At 45.5% G+C, this 25053-nt stretch overlaps 1 protein-coding gene across 1 annotated transcript in view; it reads left to right on the top strand.

The window, feature by feature from the left end:
- Positions 1-25053, top strand: part of si:dkey-191m6.4 (rho GTPase-activating protein 22) — a 177503-nt gene that overhangs the window by 31947 nt on the left and 120503 nt on the right. The window contains exon 2 of the mRNA XM_034193578.1: positions 16236-16435. Within this exon, the coding sequence (XP_034049469.1) occupies positions 16236-16435 (200 nt within the window). The remainder of the gene's footprint in view (positions 1-16235; positions 16436-25053) is intronic.

Raw genomic sequence — 25053 nt, 5'->3', positions numbered from 1 at the left:
GGACTTCAGCGTGTGGTGTGACGACGACGACTGCGCCACACTCTCTGAACAGATAAGTGGTTAGACAAGAGCTGCACGAGTGTGTGATTCGGAGGTGGAGGTTCTCCTCCTGACTGTGTACAGACTGTGGACCACTGAGTGTAAGGACTTACACTCATTCATCTTGTCTCTGCTTTTTGCCAGCAGTACCAGGGTCGACAGCCGAAGACAGAGGTCATCTGGGGACTCGGGACTTGGCGGCTCCGGTGTTCTTCAGACCGTTGGTGGTGGAGGCCGTGTGGGATGCGGCCTCTCTCTCGTCAGGGTCTTCTATCTTCGAGCCTACCCACACGTCACCTGGTGTTAATTGACTTTACAAATTCTGTGTGTTACGTTGTGTGTTGTCACAACATTAAATTGTTACCTTTTGGCTTACTCATTGTCCGTTCATTTGCGCCCCCTGTTGTGGGTCCGTGCTACGACACCTTCCCAACAGGATTTCTCGGCCACTCGTCATGGATTCCGAGGGGCGTCAGCTCGAGCGTGAACGGCCAATGGAAGAGCTGGGAGCGCAGGCGTCAGCGGGAGGTGTGTTGAGTGAGCTGCAGCAGATCTTAACCGCCTTCACGGCTCGGTTGGATTTAGTGACCGAGCAGAATGTCCTCCTTAATCGGAGAGTGGAGGCTCTCGCCGCCAGGGTGGAAGCGCACGATCAGGGCGCTGCTGCAGCTCCTCCTCTGGCTGGTCCTGGGCCTGTTTCAGACATACCACTGGTCGTTCAACGAACCCCCCCACCGTCCCCTGAAGCATACATAAGCCCTCCGGAACGGTACGGGGGCTGTGTCGAGATGTGTGCGGACTTCCTCATGCAGTGTTCGCTCGTCTTTTCACAGCGCCCTGTCATGTACGCATCAGACGCTAGCCGGGTAGCTTATGTTATTAATCTGCTTCAAGGAGAGGCACGCGCATGGGCTACGGCGCTTTGGGAGCAGAACTCACGGCTCCTAACATCTTATACTGGGTTTGTACGGGAGTTCAAACAAGTGTTTGATCATCCCAACACAGGCGAGACCGCTTCAAACGTGCTGCTGTCGATGAGACAGGGGCGCCGTAGCGCAGCCGAGTATGCAGTCGACTTCCGCATCGCGGCAGCGAGGTCCGGCTGGAATAACGTTGCGCTCCGCGCCGCCTTTGTAAGTGGGCTGTCCCCGGTCCTTAAGGAGCACCTACTGGCTAAGGAGGAACCGCGGGATTTTGACGGGCTTGTCGATTTGGTTATACGCTTAGACAACCGTTAGAATGAGCATCGTCGGGAGCAGGCCGGGGGGCGTGACCGGGCACGAGCCGTCCCTCCCCCTTCCGGTTCCGACAAGGTGATGTCGTCCCCACGCTTCACTGCCAGAGAGCCCCGTGTGGCTACAGCTCCCCCTGCTGAGGAGGCTATGGACACGAGCAGGGCCAAAGTAAGATCAAATGTCAGACAAAGGAGACTGGCCCGCGGGGAGTGTTTTGTCTGCGGCTCTTGTGAGCACATGCAGAGGGACTGCCCTGAACGGTCAAACTACAACGCCTGTCCTTAGAAACTGGGCTAAGGGTGGGCCATAACACACACGCGGAAAGACCCCGCAGATCGGCACGAATCCCAGTAACAATCCTTTGTGGGGAATTAACCCTTCACGCCCCAGCACTGATAGACACGGGGTCAGAAGGGAATCTGCTGGACAGCAGATGGGCAAAGGAAGTAGGGCTCCCTCTGGTGGCTCTGCCGGCACCAGTGCAGGTGCGAGCACTAGATGGCACCCTGCTTCCATTAATCACACATCAGACACAACCAGTGACCTTGGTTGTGTCTGGGAATCACAGGGAGGAGATAGTGTTCCATGTAACACCGTCTACCTCCCGAGTGATTCTGGGTTTTCCATGGATGGTGAAGCACAATCCCCGGGTCGATTGGCCGTCCGGGGTTGTGACGCAGTGGAGCGAAACCTGCCACCGGGAGTGTTTAGGATCCTCGGTTCCCCCCGGCACTACAGCTAATGAGGAGGTCAAAGTCCCCCTCAATCTATCGGCGGTGCCTAAGGAGTACCATGGTCTTGCTGACGTTTTCAGCAAAGATCTGGCGCTCACTCTTCCTCTGCACTGACCGTATGATTGTGCCATCGATTTAGTCCCGGGCGTTGAGTACCCGTCCAGTAGGTTGTACAACCTCTCACGTCCGGAACGCAAATCAATGGAGACCTACATCCGGGACTCCTTAGCTGCCGGGCTGATCCGGAACTCCACCTCCCCAATGGGTGCTGGTTTCTTTTTGTGGGCAAAAAGGACGGCGGACTCCGTCCATGCATTGATTACAGAGGGCTGAACGAGATCACGGTTCGCAACCGATACCCGTTACCTCTGTTGGATTCAGTGTTCACGCCCCTGCATGGAGCCCAAATCTTTACGAAATTGGATCTTAGAAACGCGTACCACCTGGTTCGGATCCGGAAGGGAGACGAATGGAAGACGGCATTCAACACCCCGTTAGGTCATTTTGAGTACCTGGTCATGCCGTTCGGCCTCACTAACGCCCCCGCGACGTTCCAAGCTTTGGTAAATGACATCTTGCGGGACTTCCTGTATCGGTTCGTCTTCGTATATCTGGACGATATACTCATCTTTTCCCCGGACCCTGAGACCCATGTCCAGCATGTACGTCAGGTCCTACAGCGGTTGTTGGAGAACCGGCTGTTTGTGAAGGGCGAGAAGTGCGAGTTCCACCGCACTTCTTTGTCCTTCCTGGGGTTCATCATCTCCTCCAACTCCGTCGCCCCTGATCCGGCTAAGGTTGCGGCAGTGAGAGATTGGCCCCAACCAACAAGCCGCAGGAAACTACAGCAGTTCCTCGGCTTTGCAAATTTTTACAGGAGGTTCATTAAAGGTTACAGTCAGGTAGTTAGCCCCCTGACTGCCCTGACCTCCACCAAGGTCCCCTTCACCTGGTCGGATCGGTGCAAAGCCGCGTTCCAGGAGTTGAAACGCCGGTTCTCGACTGCACCGGTTCTGGTGCAGCCTGATCCTGATCGCCAGTACGTAGTAGAAGTGGACGCCTCTGACTCAGGGATAGGTGCCGTGCTGTCCCAGAGCGTGGAGGCTGATAAAGTTCTCCATCCTTGTGCCTTTTATTCCCGCAGGTTGACCCCAGCTGAACGGAACTATGACGTTGGCAATCGGGAACTTCTTGCGGTGAAGGAGGCTCTTGAAGAGTGGAGACACCTGCTGGAGGGGGCGTCGTTGCCCTTCACGGTTTTCACTGACCATCGGAACCTGGAGTACATCCGGACCGCCAAGCAGCTGAACCCCAGGCAAGCCCGCTGGTCTCTGTTCTTCGGGCGCTTTGACTTCCGGATCACATATCGCCCCGGGACCAAGAACCAAAAATCAGATGCATTGTCCCGGGTGCACGAAGAAGAAGCCAAAGCGGGGCTGTCGAACCCCACCGAGACCATCATCCCCGAGTCCACTGTCGTGGCCACCCTTACCTGGGACGTGGAGAAGACCGTCCGGGAGGCCCTGACCAGGAGCCCGGACCCGGGGACTGGCCCCAAGGACAGACTGTACGTCCCACCAGAGGCAAGAGCTGCCGTATTGGACTTCTGTCACGGGTCCAAGCTCTCCTGTCATCCCGGAGTGCGTAGGACCGTGGCAGTAGTCCAGCAGCGCTTCTGGTGGGCGTCCCTGGAAACCGACGTCTGGGACTACATCCAGGCCTGTACCATCTGCGCCAGGGGCAAGGCAGACCATCGGAGGACGACGGGCCTTCTCCAACCCCTGCCAGTGCCTCATCACCCCTGGTCTCACATCGGCCTGGATTTCATCACGGGCCTCCCGCCGTCCCAGGGCAACACCGTAATCCTCACGATAGTGGACCGGTTCTCCAAGGCGGCCCACTTCGTGGCCCTCCCGAAGCTCCCGATGGCCCAGGAGACAGCAGACCTCCTGGTCCATCACGTCTTGCGGCTGCATGGGATACCATCGGACATCGTCTCAGATCGTGGTCCCCAGTTCTCTTCACAGGTGTGGAAGAGTTTCTGCAAGGAGAAGGGGGCCACCGTGAGTCTCTCGTCCGGGTACCACCCCCAGACCAACGGCCAGGCAGAGCGGGCCAACCAGGAGTTGGAGCAGGCCCTTCGGTGTGTCACCTCCGCACATCCGGCGGCCTGGAGTCACCATCTGGCCTGGATCGAGTATGCCCACAACAGCCAAGTTTCGTCTGCTACCGGCCTCTCCCCTTTTGAGGTGTGTTTGGGGTACCAGCCCCCATTGTTCCCGCTGGTGGAGGGAGAGGTTGGTGTGCCCTCGGTCCAGGCCCTCCTCAGGAGATGTCGCCGGGTGTGGCGGACCGCCCGCTCTGCCCTGTTACAGGCCCGGACGAGGGCCAAGTCCCATGCGGACCGCCGACGGTCCCCAGCCCCCACGTACCAGCCCGGGCAGGAGGTGTGGCTGTCAACAAAGGACATCCCCCTCTGTGTGGACTCACCCAAGTTAAAGGACAGATACATCGGACCATTCCCTATCCTCAAGATCATCAACCCGGCCGCAGTGAAGCTCCGTCTCCCGGCTTCGCTGCGGATCCACCCTGTCTTCCACGTGTCCCGTATCAAACCGCACCACACCTCGCCCCTCTGTACACCTGGACCCACGCCGCCTCCTGCCAGGCTCATCGACGGGGAGCCTGCTTGGACGGTCCGCAGGCTCCTGGACGTCCGTCGTAAGGGCCGGGGGTTCCAATATCTGGTGGACTGGGAGGGGTATGGACCTGAAGAACGCTCCTGGGTGAAGAGGAGCTTCATCCTGGACCCGGCCCTCCTGGCCGATTTCTACAGACGACACCCGGACAAGCCAGGTCAGGCGCCAGGAGGCGCCCGTTGAGGGGGGGGTCCTGTTGTGTGGGCCGCTGAAGAGGAGGTACTGCTGGCCCACTACCACCAGAGGGCGCCCTGCTTGGAGTGCGGGCTCCAAGCACGAGAGGGCGCCAGACCCAGAGGAAGTGACAGCTGTCACTCATCACACCAGCTGTCACTCATCTACACCAGTACTTAAGCCGGACTGCAACTCCACCTCCCCGCCGAGAAATCGACTACCGAGAGGTATTTTCTCTGCTATCTGACACTTTGTGTGTACTAAACCAGATCTCACTTGCAGGCTTATTCTTGTGGACGTTGCCTTATCCGGGACTTCAGCGTGTGGCGTGACGACGACGACTGCGCCACACTCTCTGAACAGATAAGTGGTTAGACAAGAGCTGCACGAGTGTGTGATTCGGAGGTGGAGGTTCTCCTCCTGACTGTGTACAGACTGTGGACCACTGAGTGTAAGGACTTACACTCATTCATCTTGTCTCTGCTTTTTGCCAGCAGTACCAGGGTCGACAGCCGAAGACAGAGGTCACCTGGGGACTCGGGACTTGGCGGCTCCGGTGTTCTTCAGACCGTTGGTGGTGGAGGCCGTGTGGGACGCGGCCTCTCTCTCGTCGGGGTCTTCTATCTTCGAGCCTACCCACACGTCACCTGGTGTTAATTGACTTTACAAATTCTGTGTGTTACGTTGTGTGTTGTCACAACATTAAATTGTTACCTTTTGGCTTACTCATTGTCCGTTCATTTGCGCCCCCTGTTGTGGGTCCGTGCTACGACACCTTCCCAACATTACACACCGATTTAATGTTAATTTTAGTGACCTCCGATTGGCGTAACCGGGTGTCATTACTGCCGACGTGAATTACAATCTTACCAAATTTACGCTTAGCCTTAGCCAGCAGTTTCAAATTTCCTTCAATGTCGCCTGCTCTGGCCCCCGGAAGACAATTGACTATGGTTGCTGGTGTCGCTAACTTCCCATTTTTCAAAACAGAGTAGCCAATAACCAGAGTTTGATCCTCGGCGGGTGTGTCGTCGAGTGGGGAAAAACGGTTAGAGATGTGAACGGGTTGGCGGTGTACACGGGGCTTCTGTTTAGGGCTACGCTTCCTCCTCACAGTCACCCAGTCAGCCTGCTTTCCCGGCTGCTCGGGATCTGCCAGGGGGGAACTAACGGCGGCTAAGCTACCTTGGTCCGCACCGACTACAGGGGCCTGGCTAGCTGTAGAATTTTCCACGGTGCGGAGCCGAGTCTCCAATTCGCCCAGCCTGGCCTCCAAAGCTACGAATAAGCTACACTTAATACAAGTACCATTACTGCTAAAGGAGGCCGAGGAATAACTAAACATTTCACACCCAGAGCAGAAAAGTGCGGGAGAGACAGGAGAAGCCGTCATGCTAAATCGGCTAAGAGCTAGTAGCTACGCTAAGCTAGCGGATTCCTAAAAACACGCAAAGTGAATAATGTGTAAATAATTTAGAGGTGATTCAGCAGAAGGAGTGCTTTAGTTAAGGCACGTAAAGATTACACTGGGAAACAAATCGTAATCTAGATAACTAGATCAATCTAACTGCGCAGATTAAACAGCTAACAGATACAGAAAAACACCGCTGTGCTCCGGAACAGGAAGTGATACAATACCGCAGTGAGAGCCAAGCACAAAATAAACCCGTAAAAAACAGAGTTCAAATGAAAAGTCACTGACCGTCCTTTGGTTTGTGTCCTCCAGCGTCATCTTCTGAGCCGACACTAAAGCAGGAGCAGGACGAGGAGGCTCCGGAGAGGAAGGTTCAGACAGCGTGCGTACGACCGACGCCCTGTCAGGCGTCGAAACTGGCTGCGGCGCGGTGTGCACTGAGGCCGGTCCGGCGGCTGGTGCTGCAGAAGCAGTGTGCTCAGAGACTGGTGCAGTTGCAGGTACCGCAGGCGCGGGGCGCGTGGAGACTGGTTCAGCCGCACGCGCGGGGCGCGCGGACACTGGTTCAGCCGCAGGTGCCGCTGGCGCATTGCGCGTGGAGACTGGTCCGGCTGGAGGTGCCACAGGTGCGGAGACTGGTTCAGCCACAGGTGTGGTGCACGCGGAAGCTGGTTCAGCCGCTGGTGCCGCTGGTGTGGAGACTGGTTCAGCCGCTGGCACGGTGCGCGCGGTCTTTCGTGGCACAGGTGCACAAGACTTATGAAGGGCTGGTACAGGTGGTAGGCTTGGAACAGCCGTTGTTAGTTCAGGGAGATGCAGAGAAGTCGGGCATGAGGAAGTCCAAGTCGTGAGCGCGGTTGGGGTTTCCTGGTGCCAACGCGCTGATGGCGTCAAAACGGTGGAGACCGGCTCCGCTTCGCCCGTGGTGGGCATGTGGAATCCACAAGAGTCTTACGCGGCGCAGGCTTAGGTGGCCCCCATGAAGGGGCCAGAATGGGTGCTGAGCATGGCTGTGATCTCGGTTTCTCCGGCTGAGATGGTGCGGCCGGTTTTTGCGTTGATGCGCACCAGGCTGCGTCCGACAGTGTTATGTACTGTGGTTCGGTAGAAGAACAGGCAGCGGTGATGTCCGATTCAAACAAAAAATCAGTTGGATCCTCAATGCATGGAGGAACCTGGCCCTGCTTAAAATGAGATTTAATGTTCTTCAGTTCAGGAAAAGAGTAGACCACATCTGACTCGGCTTGTAAAAGCTGATCAAGCGCCGACAGAACGTGACGTCGGTTCTGTGGACTCAGATTGTCCTGATATTCAAAAAATAGGTCCTGTATCTTAAATAACACATTAACCGTGTCCTGAACTGCAAACTGCTCTGTCTCAGAAGAATCATCGTCATCTTCATCACAGTCGCTCCACTCAGCGTCGTCATCAGAGGGCAGGTGTTGAGAATACAGGTGGGCCTCAGGATGTTTTATCCAGTCGGGAAGTCTTTTGCCAGAAAAAAATTGTGTCAAGGTCCTGCAGATCAGGGAAGAGCTCATAAAGCCAAACATTTGCTTCCAAAAGTTCCCATGCCTGCTCTAGAAAATCAAATTTCTCCTTCGGAGAGTAGCAGGCCCGGAAACACACAAAGAAAAACTGAATGTCATCAAAAATCCTTTTGATGGCGTCGGGGTCCTGGTTCCTGTTGACCGGGTTCGAGCCCGCTGCGTCCATGTCTGGCTCCTTTGTTCTGACAGGACTGAGCGGAGGCGAGGCACAGACAGAGGCTGGACACAAATGCAGGCTCACAACAGGACGTATGCGTAAAGGATGGTTTAATTCAGACCTGGGTTCAGTAACAAGAAGGCAGTCCACGGAGCAAAAGTACCAGGCAGGGACAAGACAGAGGACGTGGTCAAAAACAAGCAGGGTCAGTACACGAGCAAACAGAGTTGTCAGGGCTGAGGCAAAAAGCAGGACCCGGTCCACAGAGCAGAGTCAAAAACACAGCTTGGCAAAAACAGGATGAGACAAAGTGCTGATAAGTGAATGAATCAACAAACGAGCAGGGAGGAAGTGAACTGAAGCAGTTTAAATAAGAACAGGTGTTAATAAGATAATGAGGTGCACGTGGCGGAGGACGGACCTGGAAGGGGGCGTGGTCAGGTGTAAACTAAGCGGCAAAAGAGAAGCAGAAAGGCGGTGACAAATGGGCAAGGAAATGACAGACAAATGGGGCGTGGCCAACAGTGATGAGAAAGTGCAGGTGCAGAGAGTGATCAGAAGAAGACTGATAAAAATGAAGCTGGGTGTGAACACGTGAGAACTGAGAAGAGTGCAGACACAGAGCAGACGAGAACAGGATGAGACAGACAGGTGCAAGTGAGCAGTGAAGAGATTACAGACAAGACAACTAGAGATCATACAAAGAAAAACATGAATAGGAATCTAAACTTGAACAGAGCTGAAAAGCAAACCAGAACATGATAAACAGAATGATGGGAAATAACACACCATGACAAAAGTGGCACAGACAGACAAAACTATAAGAAAAACAGAAACTAAGTGATAACAAAACCTGGCATTACAGTATTACAAATTACAGAAATGAGAACAGCCAATATAGGCAAACAATAACTAAATGATAAACCATGAAAACACAGACTGATAGAACAAAACTAGAACGGAACTGGAACATGGCTGAAGTCTAAGAGTAACAAAGAAAGAAAGTGCCAAAGCAAAAATAGAACACAGAATAAACACATGATGAATATAGCAATTAATAAAACAAGGCTGGGGCAGAAAGAGCAGAACCAAATAAAGAGGGAAAATAAGGGCTGAAGCCTGGAACTGGGCGGGGCATGACAGTCACGTCGGAAGTTAGATATATGTTTTAGTTTTAAACTAATGCACCAATTTTGAAAGTTTTAGTGTGGACATTGTGTCTCCACAAAGTGCATTATGGGTAATCTCAGTACATTCACGACGGAAGAAATGCATTTGAGACGCTCTGATCAGGCTCCACACGGATAACAGCATTAAACTCTTTGTATATTGTGCCTAAAACTCTTGTGAATATATTCTCTGGGTTTATAGATGTTGTTATTGTGTTTGTTTTATGTAAAAATGCCAGAAGCAGCTCGGGTTGCTTCTCCATTATTTTCAGTTTGAATCATTGTGAGCTGCAACGCTTCATGTTCTTTAGATAGATAGATAGATAGATACTTTATTCATCCCCTGTAAGGGAAAATTCATCTGCCCGAGAGCATGCATACATACACAGGTCATCCATAGAATAAAATACCAATAAATAAGACAAATATAAAAACACATGGAAGTAAAACTACATTAACAAGAAGAGTTAAACAATCTCATGGCGGCCGGGACAAATGATCTTCTATACCTTCTATACCTCTAACATCTTGCTTTTGTCAAACACTGACTGTCCTCTTTGTTCCAAAGTAATATATATAAGATGTCTGAAATTTGGTTTAAGTTTATTAAATTTCACGCATCTTAAACGTAGCAGACACGGACGGATTATTTATTTGGAATAATAAACGATCCATATGAAAACTGCAAGTTTTCAGGGTCTCTACTGGCCAGTAGTGTTCATGGCAGTATTCGCCCCAAGTACTAAGCGTCTGGGCACCAGTAGATGGCAATGTTCTATTTATTTTGACCCTGGTTATATCAAACGGTTGTCAAATCAACTTTATAGCTTAGCAAATGGCTTTTTTTTTTTTTTTTTACAAATACAAATGGCAAATGGACAAGGGTGTCCATAAGTGCATGTGGCACCAGGACACTTTGAGCCAGAGGTCGATGATCGACTTTGTAGTTGTATCATCTGACTATCACCACCTGATAGTGAGTTGGATCTGCTGGGAGAGGAGGAAGCCGGTCAGACCTGGCAGGCCAAAACGTATAGTGAGGGTCTGCTGGGAACGACTGGTGGAACCCTCTGTCAGCGAGATCTTCAGCTCCCACCTCCGGGGGAGCTTCTCCCAGATCCCGGGGGAGGCTGGAGACATGGAGTCCGAGTGGACCATGTTCTCCACCTCCATTGTCGATGCGGCCGCTCGTAGCTGTGGTCACAATGTCTCTGGTGCCTGTCGTGGCGGCAATCCCCGAACCCGGTGGTGGACTCCAGAAGTAAGGGATGCCGTCAAGCTGAAGAAGGAGTCCTACTTATCTTTGTTGGTAGGTGGGACCCCGGAGGCAGCTGACAGGTACCGGAAGGCCAAGCGTGCCGTAGCCCGTGCAGTCACAGAGGCAAAAACTCGGGTATGGGAGGAGTTCGGGGAGACCATGGAGGCGGGCTATCGGTCAGCCTCGAAGAAATTCTGGCAAACCGTCCAACGCCTCAGGAGGCAGAAGCAGCTCTCCACCAGCACTGTCTACGGTGCGGGTTAGGGTTTAGCAGACCAGACTCAAAGTGGTGACCCTCTGCTTGAGCCATGATACAGACATAAATTATGAAACAATTCACAAAACAAATATACAGGAAATGTTGCCTGTGCACAGGACAGGAGGGTTTCAGAAACAGACACCACACCCATCTCTGGCTGGAGCTGCACCTCAAACAGAGGGAAAAAAACAGGATCAGGCATCAGAAAGACAACAAATACAGTATAATTTGCCAGCATTAAGCAACAAGAAAAACAGAAGAAAAAACACCGGCCATAAGCCCTAAGCCTCACTAAAAGACCCAGAATTTAGATAAAGTTGAGGCCGCGGCACGCTCTGTTTGCTAATAAAATTAATTTAAAAGAGTAAAAAGCAAGTCTGGACTTGAAAGTCTTCACAGAATGATGGACTGCGGTAAGCCAGAAAATAGAACATTGCAGTAGTCCAATCTAGAAGAAACGAACTCATGAATCAGGGTCTCAGCATCAGCTATAGACAGGATGGGATGAATTTTTGCTATATTTCACAGGTGTAAGAAAGCAGTCCTCGTAATATCTCTAATATGGAGGTCAAAGGACAACGTAGGATCAAAAATTACCCCAAGGTTCGTCACTTTGTCAGTGTGATGTATGATACATGAGCCTAGGCTAAGCGTTAGCTGGTCAAATTGATGCCGATGTCTCACTGGACCAAGAACCATCATTTCAGTCTTGTCAGGATTTAAAAGTAGGAAATTGCTAGACATCCAGCTTTTCACTGATGCAAGAAAATCCTCTCAGGATTTTATGTGAATGAGATTACCAGCAGTTATGTATAACTGAGTATCATCAGCATAGCAGTGAAAAGTAATCCCAAAACACCACAATATGTGCCCAAGGGGTGCTACATAAAGGGGAAAATATGGGGCCTAAGACAGACCCCTGTGGACCCCCAAATTTCATGTCACTAATGTTAGAGGTAGTATTATTGTACAAGACACAGTGGGAACAACTGGTCAGGTATGATGTCAACCATGCAAGGGCACTCCCAGTAATTCCCAAATGATTTTCCAGCCTATCGAGTAGAATATGATGATCCACGGTATCAAACGCAGCACTGAGATCTAACAGCACCAGAACCGTAGTGGTGTCCGAATCCATTGTAAGCAGAAGATCATTCACCACTTTAGTGAGAGCCGTCTCTGTGGAATGATATTTTCTAAAAGCAGACTGCAGTGGCTCAAAAAGATTATTCTCAGTAAGATAGTCCACGAGCTGCCGTGGCACCACTTTTTCCAGAATTTTAGAGCAAAATGATAGATTTGATATCGGCCGATAGTTTTTCAATACACTAGGGTCAAGATTAGGTTTCTTAAGTAATGGTTTAATCACTGCAGATTTGAAACATTTAGGAACAGATCCAAAAGATTCCTGTCCAATTCTTTTTGGAGGTCTCATCGTGATAAAAGAACCTAACACTGGTATAGGATCAAATAAACAGGTTTTGCTTTTTGTAGATCTTACGAGTTTCGTCAGCACGTCTAGTGAGATACTATCAAATTCTGTAAATCTAGGTAATACCTCAGTAATGTCGTCTACCTCAGTAGCACGGTGTAGTGGCTGGGTTAAGGCATGCGGGGATATGTTTAACCTAATGTCTTCTATTTTCTTCTCAAAGTAATCTAAGAAATCTTGGGCTGTAAAAGGAAAGCGACTTACAGGTGGTTGTCCATGAATGAGTGTTGCCACCGTCTCAAACAGGAGCTTGGAGTTATGCTTTTTTGTTGTTCAAATCAGAGTAATAGGCCTGCTTTGTAGCCTGTTAAAAGCTACAAATATTAGCCAACAGAAGATGTTGCTAACTACTTTCTGGACTCACACACCATTCCGGTAGGGGTCAGTGAGGCAGCTTTATATTAAAAGCATGAGTGCAGGGAGTGATTTTATTTCGTATATACAACCCCTGGCAAAAATGATGGAATCACTGGCCTCGGAGGATGTTCATTCAGTTGTTTATTTTTGTAGAAAAAAATCAGATCACAGACATGACACAAAACTAAAGTCATTTCAAATGGCAACTTTCTGGCTTTAAGAAATATTATAAGAAATCAGGAAAAAAAATTGTGGCAGTCAGTAACGGTTACTTTTTTAGACCAAGCAGAGGGAAAAAAATATGGAATCACTCAATTCTGAGGAAAAAATGATGGAATCATGAAAAACAAAAGAACGCTCCAACACATCACTAGTATTTTGTTGCACCACCTCTGGCTTTTATAACAGCTTGCAGTCTCTGAGGCATGGACTTAATGAGTGACAAACAGTACTCTTCATCAATCTGGCTCCAACTTTTTCTGATTGCTGTTGCCAGATCAGCTTTGCAGGTTGGAGCCTTATCATGGACCATTTTCTTCAACTTCCACCAAAGATTTTCAATTGGATTAAGATCCAGACTATTTGCAGGCCATGACATTGACCCTATGTGTCTTTTTGCAAGAAATGTTTTCACAGTTTTTGCTCTATGGCAAGATGCATTATCATCTTAAAAAATGATTTCATCATCCCCAAACATCCTTTCATTTGATGTGATAAGAAAAGTGTCCCAAATATCAATGTAGACTTGTGCATTTATTGATGATGTAATGACAGCCATCTCCCCAGTGCCTTTACCTGACATGCAGCCCCATATCATCAATGACTGTGGAAATCTACATGTTCTCTTCAGGCAGTCATCTTTATAAATCTCACTGGAACGGCACCAAACAAAAGTTCCAGCATCATCACCTTGCCCAATGCAGATTCGAGATTCATCACTGAATATGACTTTCATCCAGTCATCCACAGTCCACGATTTCTTTTCCTTAGCCCATTGTAACCTTGTTTTTTTCTGTTTAGGTGTTAATGATGGCTTTTGTTTAGCTTTTCTGTATGTAAATCCCGTTTCCTTTAGGCGGTTTCTTACAGTCGGTCACAGACGTTGACTCCAGTTTCCTCCCATTCGTTCCTCATTTGTTTTGTTGTGCATTTTCGATTTTTGAGATATATCGCTTTAAGTTTTCTGTCTTGACGCTTTGATGTCTTCCTTGGTCTACCAGTATGTTTGCCTTTAACAACCTTCCCATGTTGTTTGTATTTGGTCCAGAGTTTAGACACAGCTAACAGTGAACAACCAACATCTTTTGCAACATTGCGTGATGATTTACCCTCTTTTAAGAGTTTGATAATCCTCTCCTTTGTTTCAATTGACATCTCTCGTGTTGGAGCCATGATTCATGTCAGTCCACTTGGTGCAACAGCTCTCCAAGGTGTGATCACTCCTTTTTAGATGCAGACTAATGAGCAGATCTGATTTGATGCAGGTGTTAGTTTTGGGGATGAAAATTTACAGGGTGATTCCATAATTTATTCCTCAGAAATGAGTGAGTCCATATTTTTTTCCCTCTGCTTGGTCTAAAAAAGTAACTGTTACTGACTGCCACAATTTTTTTTCCTGATTTCTTATAGTTCAAGTTCAAGTCAGCTTTATTGTCATTTCTACAATACATCACAAACATATTGAGAACTGAAATACCTGATCTCTGGACTCCCTGACCTCACAAAAGAAGGTATTTAAGAAATATAATAACAAAGTATAAATATCAAGTGTAGAGATCTAACAGCTGTAAAAACAAAAAACAAAAAAAAAGTTGTAATAGTGTAATTGTAACAAAATTATACAAAAGGTAAATGTAAACAAACAAATACTTGTAGTGCAAAGTGGCAGGACAACATTCAGCAGTAATGGATATGTGCAAATTCCATGACCAGAGCAAGAATATATACAGTTGTTGATCATTGTGCAGAGAGTATTGTATGTATAAAGTGCAATATCTTCACAGCAGCTTAGGTTAGGGAGGTTAGGGAATTGGCGGGAGTGGAAAGTGAAACAGTCCAGTTTGTGTTTATGTGTGAGTGGAGGGCAGCAGGGGGAAAGAGGGCAAAGCAGGGAGGGAGTTGAGTGTCCTGACAGCCTGGTGGAAAAAGCTGTCTCTGTTCTAAGGACCTGAGACATGGAGGGGGAGATTCCTATCATTTAAAGCCCCTTTCACACTGGGGCTGCTCCCTGTTGCGTCATGATGACACAGGAATATCTGCATCAGGTGCGCGCAGCAGGGGGCAGAGAGGAGGTGAGAACGCAGCCTGCAGGTTCTCTGCACAGAGAAGTCAGAGTGCACAGTTTGGCTGCAGAAAGACTGTGCACTCTGACTTCTTTTCTACTTTATATTTGTTGTTGTGCTGAGCTGCAGGTCTGCGCTCTGAGTTCTGTTATAGTTTATCTTTTCTCCTTTGAGGAAAGATAAACGCGCGAACGAACCATCCGTGAGCAAATGTGGAGATGTCTGGAGTTCTACTTGATGTTGACATGTCCTGTCTCTGGCAATCAGTCTGTGAGCAGGACATATGTCCTTTTTTGTCCTTTTTTAAACACAGTGATGAGAGTTTGAGCGGAGAACAAGGAACTAATGCCTGCAGCCAGACAGTTTTTTTTTTTTTTTCCTTTCTTTATTGTTCACATGTGCGCGTGTGAACATACCATCTGTGAGTGGACTGGAGATGTCCGGACGTTTTACTGGATGTCTCTGGCAATCAGTCTGTGATCAGGACTTTTATGGATTTTATTTAAACACATTTGTGAGAGAAGAAGCTGCTTCACAGTGCCTGTCTTCACCAGACAGCTCCACACAGAGAGGAGCTGCATCTGCAATCAGCATTTTTTTTTTCCTGTGGTCTTTTTTTAAGTGTGTAGTTTTTACTGCATTGTGTACACGGTATAAAAACAATCCTGCGTGATTTATACTTTGGGAACAATGGAACACAGCAGAAATCATAACTTGGCATCGGGTAACGTCGTCTTGTGAGGGTGTGGCTTCCAGTCGTGCTGAGTACCGTCCTGTTGCTCTGACTTGCGCTGAAACCACTTAATTCTGCGTCGAGCAGAGGATGCAAAAAAAAATTAAACATGTTTAATTTTTGCTTGCTCCCTTCGTGCTGTTGTGGCACTGAGCTGCATCGTCTCGGCACCAAGTTGCTTCCACGTGGCGTCATCATAACGACACACGACGCAACTGGGAGCAGCCCTGGTGTGAAAGGGGCTCAAGGCTGTGTGTGTATTCCTCCCATCTATTTTCTTATTGTGCATGCTGCTACCTTTGTAGACAGACATATCATCCTGGGGCAGAGGAGTGTGTGTGTGTGTGTGTGTGTGTGTGTGTGTGTGTGTGTGTGTGTGTGTGTGTGTGTGTGTGTGTGTGTGTGTGTGTGTGTGTGTGTGTGTGTGTGTGTGTGTGTGTGTGTGTGTGTGTGTGTTCATGAAAGTCTGTGGGAGCAAACACAACACAATGAGTAGCAAAACATATCGATGAGGCAGAAAATAGACAGAGGCTAAATTTATTAATTCAATAAATGAGGAAAAAAAATGAAAGTGAAGAATACTGTGTCATCTACTTGATTTTTCTCATTAAAATTAAAAACACAAAAATGAAAGATAAATGTGACTAAAAAAATTGTCTTTCTGCCTATGTGTGAATTTGCAGCTCGGTCCAAGAGTATGGTAATGGGCGACATGTCAAGGGGCTCGTGCCGACCGGCCTCTCCTAACCTCCAAGAGGGGGCGCTGAAAGCTGGCTGGCTGAAGAAACAGCGCAGCATTATGAAGAACTGGCAGCTCCGCTGGTTTGTTCTGCGCTCAGATCAGCTTTATTTTTACAAAGATGAAGAAGAAACCAAACCACAGGTAATACGACTGTAATACTGCAGTAAAACGGAGAATATTACAGTAATAGGGTGGCCAAAAGTCAGTGCAATCAAAGTCATTCTTCTTCAGCTAGATTTGCATTTTATTTCTAAATTTAATTTGCCCCACAGTTGTTTTGAGTCGCCCATCTGTGTTCTTCTGTACATCAACCGGAAGCCCATCTATACGTCCGGTTTTTGACACCAGGTGGCACCATCTTATGACACACAGCTGTCACTCTGGTTTTTGTCACCAGGTTGCCTTTAGTTTATTTTCGAAGTTATTTATGAATTGTTTCTCTTAGGAGACATTTGGCTTGGTGTATGAGGGGTGGGGGTTTTTTGTACTGGTTGCATTTGCACAGAGGAACGCGACACCTCCTCTCTGATTTTAGCAGGGTGCAGAACGTGAGCTGTCCGTTAAGGTGTTTTTTGCTTGGTCAGAGAGTTCTTGCAGACTGGGAGGAGTGTGGCCCGTGATCTTACCTGCGGTTTTAATGAGGGAGTGGATCTGTGCTTTCCGTTTGACTGGAAGGTTCCCAGACCAGCCGGCGATACCGTAGCAAAGAACAGACTTGGGCATTGCTCTGTAAAAGATCAGCATAATATTTTTGCAGACCCCAAATAAATGGAGTGTGTGCAGGAAGTGAAAACTGATGAATTCTGGTCCAGAAGTTACTGTTACTGTGGACACCAAGGTGCTTGGTCACCTGGTTAATTGTAAGGTTGTGTATGACGGCAGGGCTCTGGTCACCGGCTGATCTGGGTTCCAGCATCATCTCCACCGTCTTGTTCGTATTAATCTGGAGCCACAAACTCATCCACAGCGGCCAGGTGGGAAGAAACATCAAGTGACCTGGAGAGTAGACTCAGAATGACAATACCATCAGAAAACTTCACCACATGCTGATCAGGTCCAGAACTACCTGAGCTGGTGCACCCCTGGGGGGCTCCCATACAGCTCACCACTGTATCTGAAAGTGTTCCATTTGTTTTTACTTGCTGTGGTCTGTTTGTCAGGAATGAATGATACCACCTGACTAAGAAAGGGTTAACTTTCATTTGTGCCAACTTCCTAAGAAGAATGTGTGGCTGAATAGAGTTTAAAGCAGAGCTAAAATCAATGAACAGCATCCTAGCATATGTACCGGTGTCACATACTGGAACCCCCCCCCCCCAAAAAAAAACTGGTCTGCGTGGCTTCACTGCGCATGTGTCATTTGGGACCACAGCAGCTCGTCTGAGACTGAGTCTCTTCACCCAAAGTGATCAAAGGGAATAATATGATTATTATCCATCAGATGACACGATTAATCGGATTAGCGGGGAATTTTTTAAAAATGTGCCTGGGAAACAATTTTTCTCTCCTTCCATCACTTTATTTAACAACAGAACATTATTTGAAAACTTAAAATACTTGAAAATCAACAAACTGTCAAATGTCCCTTGGCTGTTGAAATATAAAATAATAAAGAATAAAACAGTTTATATTAAAGAACAAAAATAATTTCAAATGGCATTGCTTTATCAAAGGGCTGAGCTGCCATAAAACAACATTGAAACATATAAATGTTATAAAATATATGGTGAAAAAGGTATTTTTATTGCTGCAAATGAGCAATTAGCATAACCAGTTAACCATAAAACCTAAATCAAAAACTGTAGCCTGACTCATTATATGTGCAACATTCTCTGGATAACTTGTAAACTATGTGGTCATTTCACAGTGACATGTGACTCATGTCTCTTTCTCTAAAATTGTATTGTAGCATTATTAGTTATTATTACTACTATTATTGTTGCTATTAATATTAAATATTCCTCAGAGACATATGCTCTTTAGGGTTTTAGTGGAGAAAAATTAAGATAACGCGAAATAAAACAAATGAAACCAATGAAGCAGCAGCTCAAAGCACTCCTTCACTGAGATTAAGATTCAAAGCAAAGCTTGGTTGATTATATGGAAGAAACAAAACATTTGCAGTAAAACAAAGTTATTTAGCAACTAATCGATGACTAAATTAGTTGACAACTATTTTAATAATTGATTTTAATCGAATAACTCGATTAGTTGTTTCAGCCCTACTTTTATTGCAGCCTGGCTAGTCTCACCTGATGGTTGAGTTCCTTCTGGGCTGCTCAGACACCACCAGTGTCACCAAATTTGAAAGCATTCTTTTTCCTCCTGATGCAATCCTTAATAGCACTTGTAATGTACGGTTCAGTATTTGGATACAGTTTTCTGAGGTACAATGGAGTCAACCCAAAAGGAAATATAGGCAATTATGGATTCATGTTCATATAATTTATTTGCAAGAATCCCCTGCAAAGTCCCTCTGTTAAATAAAAGACATGTGCAGAAGAGGTTACAATTTGCCAAAGAACACATCAACTTGCCTAAAGAGAAATGGAGGAATATTTTGTGGACTGATGAGAGTAAAATTGTTCTTTTTGGGTCCAAGGGCCGCAGACAGTTTGTGAGATGACCCCCAAACTCTGAATTCAAGCCACAGTTCACAGTGAAGACAGTGAAGCATGGTGGTGCAAGCATCATGATATGGGCATGTTTCTCCTACTATGGTGTTGGGCCTATATATCGCATACCAAGTATCATGGATCAGTTTGGATATGTCAGAATACTTGAAGAGGTCATGTTGCCTTATGCTGAAGAGGACATGCCCTTGAAATGGGTGTTTCAACAAGACAATGACCCCAAGCACACTAGTAAACCAGCAAAATCTTGGTTCCAAATCAACAAAATTAATGCCTCGCAGATGTGAAGAAATCATGAAAAACTGTGGTTATACAACTAAATACTAGTTTAGTGATTCACATGATTGCTAAAAAAGCAGTTTGAACATAATAGTTTTGAGTTTGTAGCGTCAACAGCAGATGCTACTATTATTGTGAACACCCCCCTTTTCTACTTTTTTTTTACTAATAGCCCAATTTCATAGCCTTAAGAGTGTGCATATCATGAATGCTTGGTCTTGTTGGATTTGTGAGAATCTACTGGTACCTTGTTTCCCATGTAACAATAAGAAATATACTCAAAACCTGGATTAATCTTTTTAGTCACATAGCACTACTATTATTCTGAACACTACTGTACATGACTCTGTGAGAGCAATGCTGTACTTCGTGTTTGCCACCAGGTGGCACCACCTTATGGCAAAGGTCACAGCAACAACAGCAAGCTGTACTTTTGGTTTGTGCCAGTTGAGAAAGCTGAAATTCTGGTGTTTGCCACCAGGTGACTTTTCATTTATTTTCCCCAAATTTGTGAAGTTTGATCCAATTATCAGTGGTAAATTTCATTGGAACACTGCCACTCTGCATGCTTTCACCACATTTCAAGTCAATCAGATGAAAAATACTCCAAATTTAAAGTGAACTTAAGGTGAGTCTTGTCAAATGACTTTGACAAGACTAAAACGTGCTGCAGAGTACATTCATCAAATGCTAAAATAATTCAGAATTGTTTAATAAAAAAAGTTTACATTTCCTCTGTGTGACAGTGTTCAAGTGTCTGATGCCTCTCTTTGCACTCACACATTGAAGCTACTGTCTGTAAATTTTTGAACAGGGCAACAAAGCTATATCATCCAGCGTTGATGTATTTTGATATTATTTATGACTAATATACAACATCAAATGACATGAAATATAAAGAAAATGAAATATGAATTTTGCATCATATTTAACTTTAAATTAAATAGATACAATAGATAAAAAGATTAGAAATCACAAATTACATATACTTAGGTTTTCGATATTGTTGGAGCTCGTTGATAAAAATTGCAGTTTAAATTTACAGGTTCTTCGCTACACAGATCAAATGCCACGTGGACGTAATTAATCAAGTTTCGCAGGCTTTTTTTTAACCGTGTCACCTTTTGCAGTTGTGGACAAATGCGTTTTCTATTCATCTGTGTAGCCTATATCTGTGTACATCTATATATGCAATCAATCCATTTGAAATTTAAAACATACAATTTTATATACATTCATGTAACATTTCTTGTATGATTTTACGTAAAAGCTGACAAACAATACAAAAACTTTTGTTTCACATTTGTTACAGGAGACCTCCACAGGGCCCATCTTAAAACTGAACAATTATTGGCAGGTGAACTGTATCACAAACTGATTACATTATATTAAATCTGATAATCACAAATATAAGAGAAACCAAAAAAATATGCAGAACATCTGTTACAACAGAAACATTCAAATTACAGACAATACAAAACTGCATGTGGACACACAACTGTGTTCTCTGCCACAGACTTCACCTCAACAGCCAGGTCATCATACAGCTCCCACACTCCTGGAGCCCTGCAGCCATTTCCATTTTTTATTAAAAATATTGCCTTAGGCTGACACGACGTCACCGGATGCAGATTTATTTAGTTAGCCCCATGTTTAATCAATGAGGATTTTTAACATGCCAAATATTCAAGCTAGCAGGAATTTATAAGTGTCCTGATTGTACCGCGGGATGGATATATTTACCTATTGTGACACTGCACTTTATTGGGTTGTCCCACGGCTCTTTTTTTAAATTTATTAATACTTTTAATAAATATCAATCAATCAATCAACTTTTTTCTTGTATAGCGCCAAATCACAACAAACAGTTGCCCCAAGGCGCTCCACATTGCAAGGCAAGGCCATACAATAATTATGAAACACAGTCTACGTCTAAAGCAACATAACCAAGGGATGGTCCAGGGTCACCCGATCCAGCCCTAACTATAAGCCTGAGCGAAAAGGAAAGTTTTAAGCCTAATCTTAAAAGTAGAGAGGGTATCTGTCTCCCTGATCTGAATTGGGAGCTGGTTCCACAGGAGAGGAGCCTGAAAGCTGAAGGCTCTGCCTCCCATTCTACTCTTACAAACCCTAGGAACTACAAGTAAGCCCGCAGTCTGAGAGCGAAGCGCTCTAATGGGGTAATATGGTACTACGAGGTCCCTAAGATAAGATGGGACCTGATTATTCAAAACCTTATAAGTAAGAAGAAGAATTTTAAATTCTATTCTAGCATTAACAGGAAGCCAATGAAGGGAGGCCAACACGGGTGAGATATGCTCTCTCCTGCTAGTCCCCGTCAGTACTCTAGCTGCAGCATTCTGAACCAACTGAAGGCTTTTTAGGGAACTTTTAGGACAACCTGATAATAATGAATTACAATAGTCCAGCCTAGAGGAAATAAATGCATGAATTAGTTTTTCAGCATCACTCTGAGACAAGACCTTTCTGATTTTAGAGATATTGCGTAAATGCAAAAAGGCAGTCCTACATATTTGTTTAATATGCGCTTTGAATGACATATCCTGATCAAAAATAACTCCAAGATTTCTCACAGTATTACTAGAGATCAGGGAAATGCCATCCAGAGTAACGATCTGGTTAGACACCATGCTTCTAAGATTTGTGGGGCCAAGTACAATAACTTCAGTTTTATCTGAGTTTAAAAGCAGGAAATTAGAGGTCATCCATGTCTTTATGTCTGTAAGACAATCCTGCAGTTTAGCTAATTGGTGCGTATCCTCTGGCTTCATGGATAGATAAAGCTGGGTATCATCTGCGTAACAATGAAAATTTAAGCAATACCGTCTAATAATACTGCCCAAGGGAAGCATGTATAAAGTGAATAAAATTGGTCCTAGCACAGAACCTTGTGGAACTCCATAATTAACTTTAGTCTGTGAAGAAGATTCCCCATTTACATGAACAAACTGTAATCTATTAGACAAATATGATTCAAACCACCGCAGCGCAATGCCTTTAATACCTATGACATGCTCTAATCTCTGTAATAAAATTTTATGGTCAACAGTATCAAAAGCAGCACTGAGGTCCAACAGAACAAGCACAGAGATAAGTCCACTGTCCGAAGCCATAAGAAGATCATTTGTAACCTTCACTAATGCTGTTTCTGTACTATGATGAATTCTAAAACCTGACTGAAACTCTTCAAATAGACCATTCCTCTGCAGGTGATCAGTTAGCTGTTTTACAACTACCCTCTCAAGAATCTTTGAGAGAAAAGGAAGGTTGGAGATTGGCCTATAATTAGCTAAGATAGCTGGGTCAAGTGATGGCTTTTTAAGTAATGGTTTAATTACTGCCACCTTAAAGGCCTGTGGTACATAACCAACTAACAAAGATAGATTGATCATATTTAAGATTGAAGCATTAAATAATGGTAGGACTTCCTTGAGCAGCCTGGCAGGAATGGGGTCTAATAAGCATGTTGATGGTTTGGATGAAGTAACTAATGAAAATAACTCAGACAGAACAATCGGAGAGAAAGAGTCTAACCAAATACCGGCATCACTGAAAGCAGCCAAAGATAACGATACATCTTTGGGATGGTTATGAGTAATTTTTTCTCTAATAGTCAAAATTTTGTTAGCAAAGAAAGTCATGAAGTCATTACTAGTTAAAGTTAATGGAATACTCAGCTCAATAGAGCTCTGACTCTTTGTCAGCCTGGCTACAGTGCTGAAAAGAAACCTGGGGTTGTTCTTATTTTCTTCAATTAGTGATGAGTAGAAAGATGTCCTAGCTTCACGAAGGGCTTTCTTATAGAGCAACAAACTCTTTTTCCAGGCTAAGTGAAGATCTTCTAAATTAGTGAGACGCCATTTCCTCTCCAACTTACGGGTTATCTGCTTTAAGCTACGAGTTTATGAGTTATACCACGGAGTCAGACACTTCTGATTTAAAGCTCTCTTTTTCAGAGGAGCTACAGCATCCAAAGTTGTCTTCAATGAGGATGTAAAACTATTGACAAGATACTCTAACTCCCTTACAGAGTTTAGGTAGCTACTCTGCTCTGTGTTGGTATATGACATTAGAGAACATAAAGAAGGAATCATATCCTTAAACCTAGTTACAGCGCTTTCTGAAAGACTTCTAGTGTAATGAAACTTATTCCCCACTGCAGGGTAGTCCATCAGGGTAAATGTAAATGTTATTAAAAAATGATCAGACAAAAGGGAGTTTTCAGGGAATACTGTTAAGTCTTCTATTTCCATACCATAAGTCAGAACAAGATCTAAAATATGATTAAAGTGGTGGGTGGACTCATTTACTTTTTGAGCAAAGCCGATAGAGTCTAATAATAGATTAAATGCAGTGTTGAGGCTGTCATTCTCAGCATCTGTGTGGATGTTAAAATCGCCCACTATAATTATCTTATCTGAGCTAAGCACTAAGTCAGACAAAAGGTCTGAAAATTCACAGAGAAACTCACAGTAACGACCAGGTGGACGATAGATAATAACAAATAAAACTGTTTTTTGGGACTTCCAATTTGGATGGACAAGACTAAGAGACAAGCTTTCAAATGAATTAAAGCTCTGTCTAGGTTTTTGATTAATTAATAAGCTGGAATGAAAGATTGCTGCTAATCCTCCGCCCCGGCCCGTGCTACGAGCATTCTGACAGTTAGTGTGACTCGGGGGTGTTGACTCATTTAAACTAACATATTCATCCTGCTGTAACCAAGTTTCTGTTAGGCAGAATAAATCAATACGTTGATCAATTATTATATCATTTACCAACAGGGACTTAGAAGAAAGAGACCTAATGTTTAATAGACCACATTTAACTGTTTTAGTCTGTGGTGCAATTGAAGGTGCTATATTATTTTTTCTTTTTGAATTTTTATGCTTAAATAGATTTTTGCTAGTTATTGGTGGTCTGGGAGCAGGCACCGTCTCTACGGGGATGGGGTAATAGGGGGATGGCAGGGGGAGAGAAGCTGCAGAGAGGTGTATAAGACCACAGCTCTGCCTCCTGGTCCCAACGCTAGACAATATGCTAGAATTACCAGAATAGTCACAGCACAAAGCAAGAGAAATGGAATGCATATACACTCAACAAAAATATAAACACAACACTTTTGGTTTTGCTCCCATTTTGTATGAGATGAACTCAAAGATCTAAAACTTTTTCCACATACACAATATCACCATTTCCCTCAAATATTGTTCACAAACCAGTCTAAATCTGTGATAGTGAGCACTTCTCCTTTGCTGAGATAATCCATCCCACTTCACAGGTGTGCCATATCAAGATGCTGATTAGACACCATGATTAGTGCACAGGTGTGCCTTAGACTGCCCACAATAAAAGGCCACTCTGAAAGGTGCAGTTTTGTTTTATTGGGGGGGATACCAATCAATATCTGGTGTGACCACCATTTGCCTCATGCAGTGCAACACATCTCCTTCACATAGAGTTGATCAGGTTGTCAATTGTGGCCTGTGGAATGTTGGTCCACTCCTCTTCAATGGCTGTGCGAAGTTGCTGGATATTGGCAGGAACTGGTACACGCTGTCGTATACGCTGGTCCAGAGCATCCCAAACATGCTCAATGGGTGACATGTCCGGTGAGTATGCCGGCCATGCAAGAACTGGGACATTTTCAGCTTCCAAGAATTGTGTACAGATCCTTGCAACATGGGGCCGTGCATTATCCTGCTGCAACATGAGGTGATGTTCTTGGATGTATAGCACAACAATGGGCCTCAGGATCTCGTCACGGTATCTCTGTGCATTCAAAATGCCATCAATAAAATGCACCTGTGTTCTTCGTCCATAACA

Source organism: Thalassophryne amazonica, chromosome 18 (assembly GCF_902500255.1).
Source record: "Thalassophryne amazonica chromosome 18, fThaAma1.1, whole genome shotgun sequence".
NCBI classification, from domain to species: domain Eukaryota; kingdom Metazoa; phylum Chordata; class Actinopteri; order Batrachoidiformes; family Batrachoididae; genus Thalassophryne; species Thalassophryne amazonica.
The sequence above is the reverse complement of the archived record's forward strand: the minus strand, read 5'-3'. Positions and strand labels throughout refer to the sequence as shown.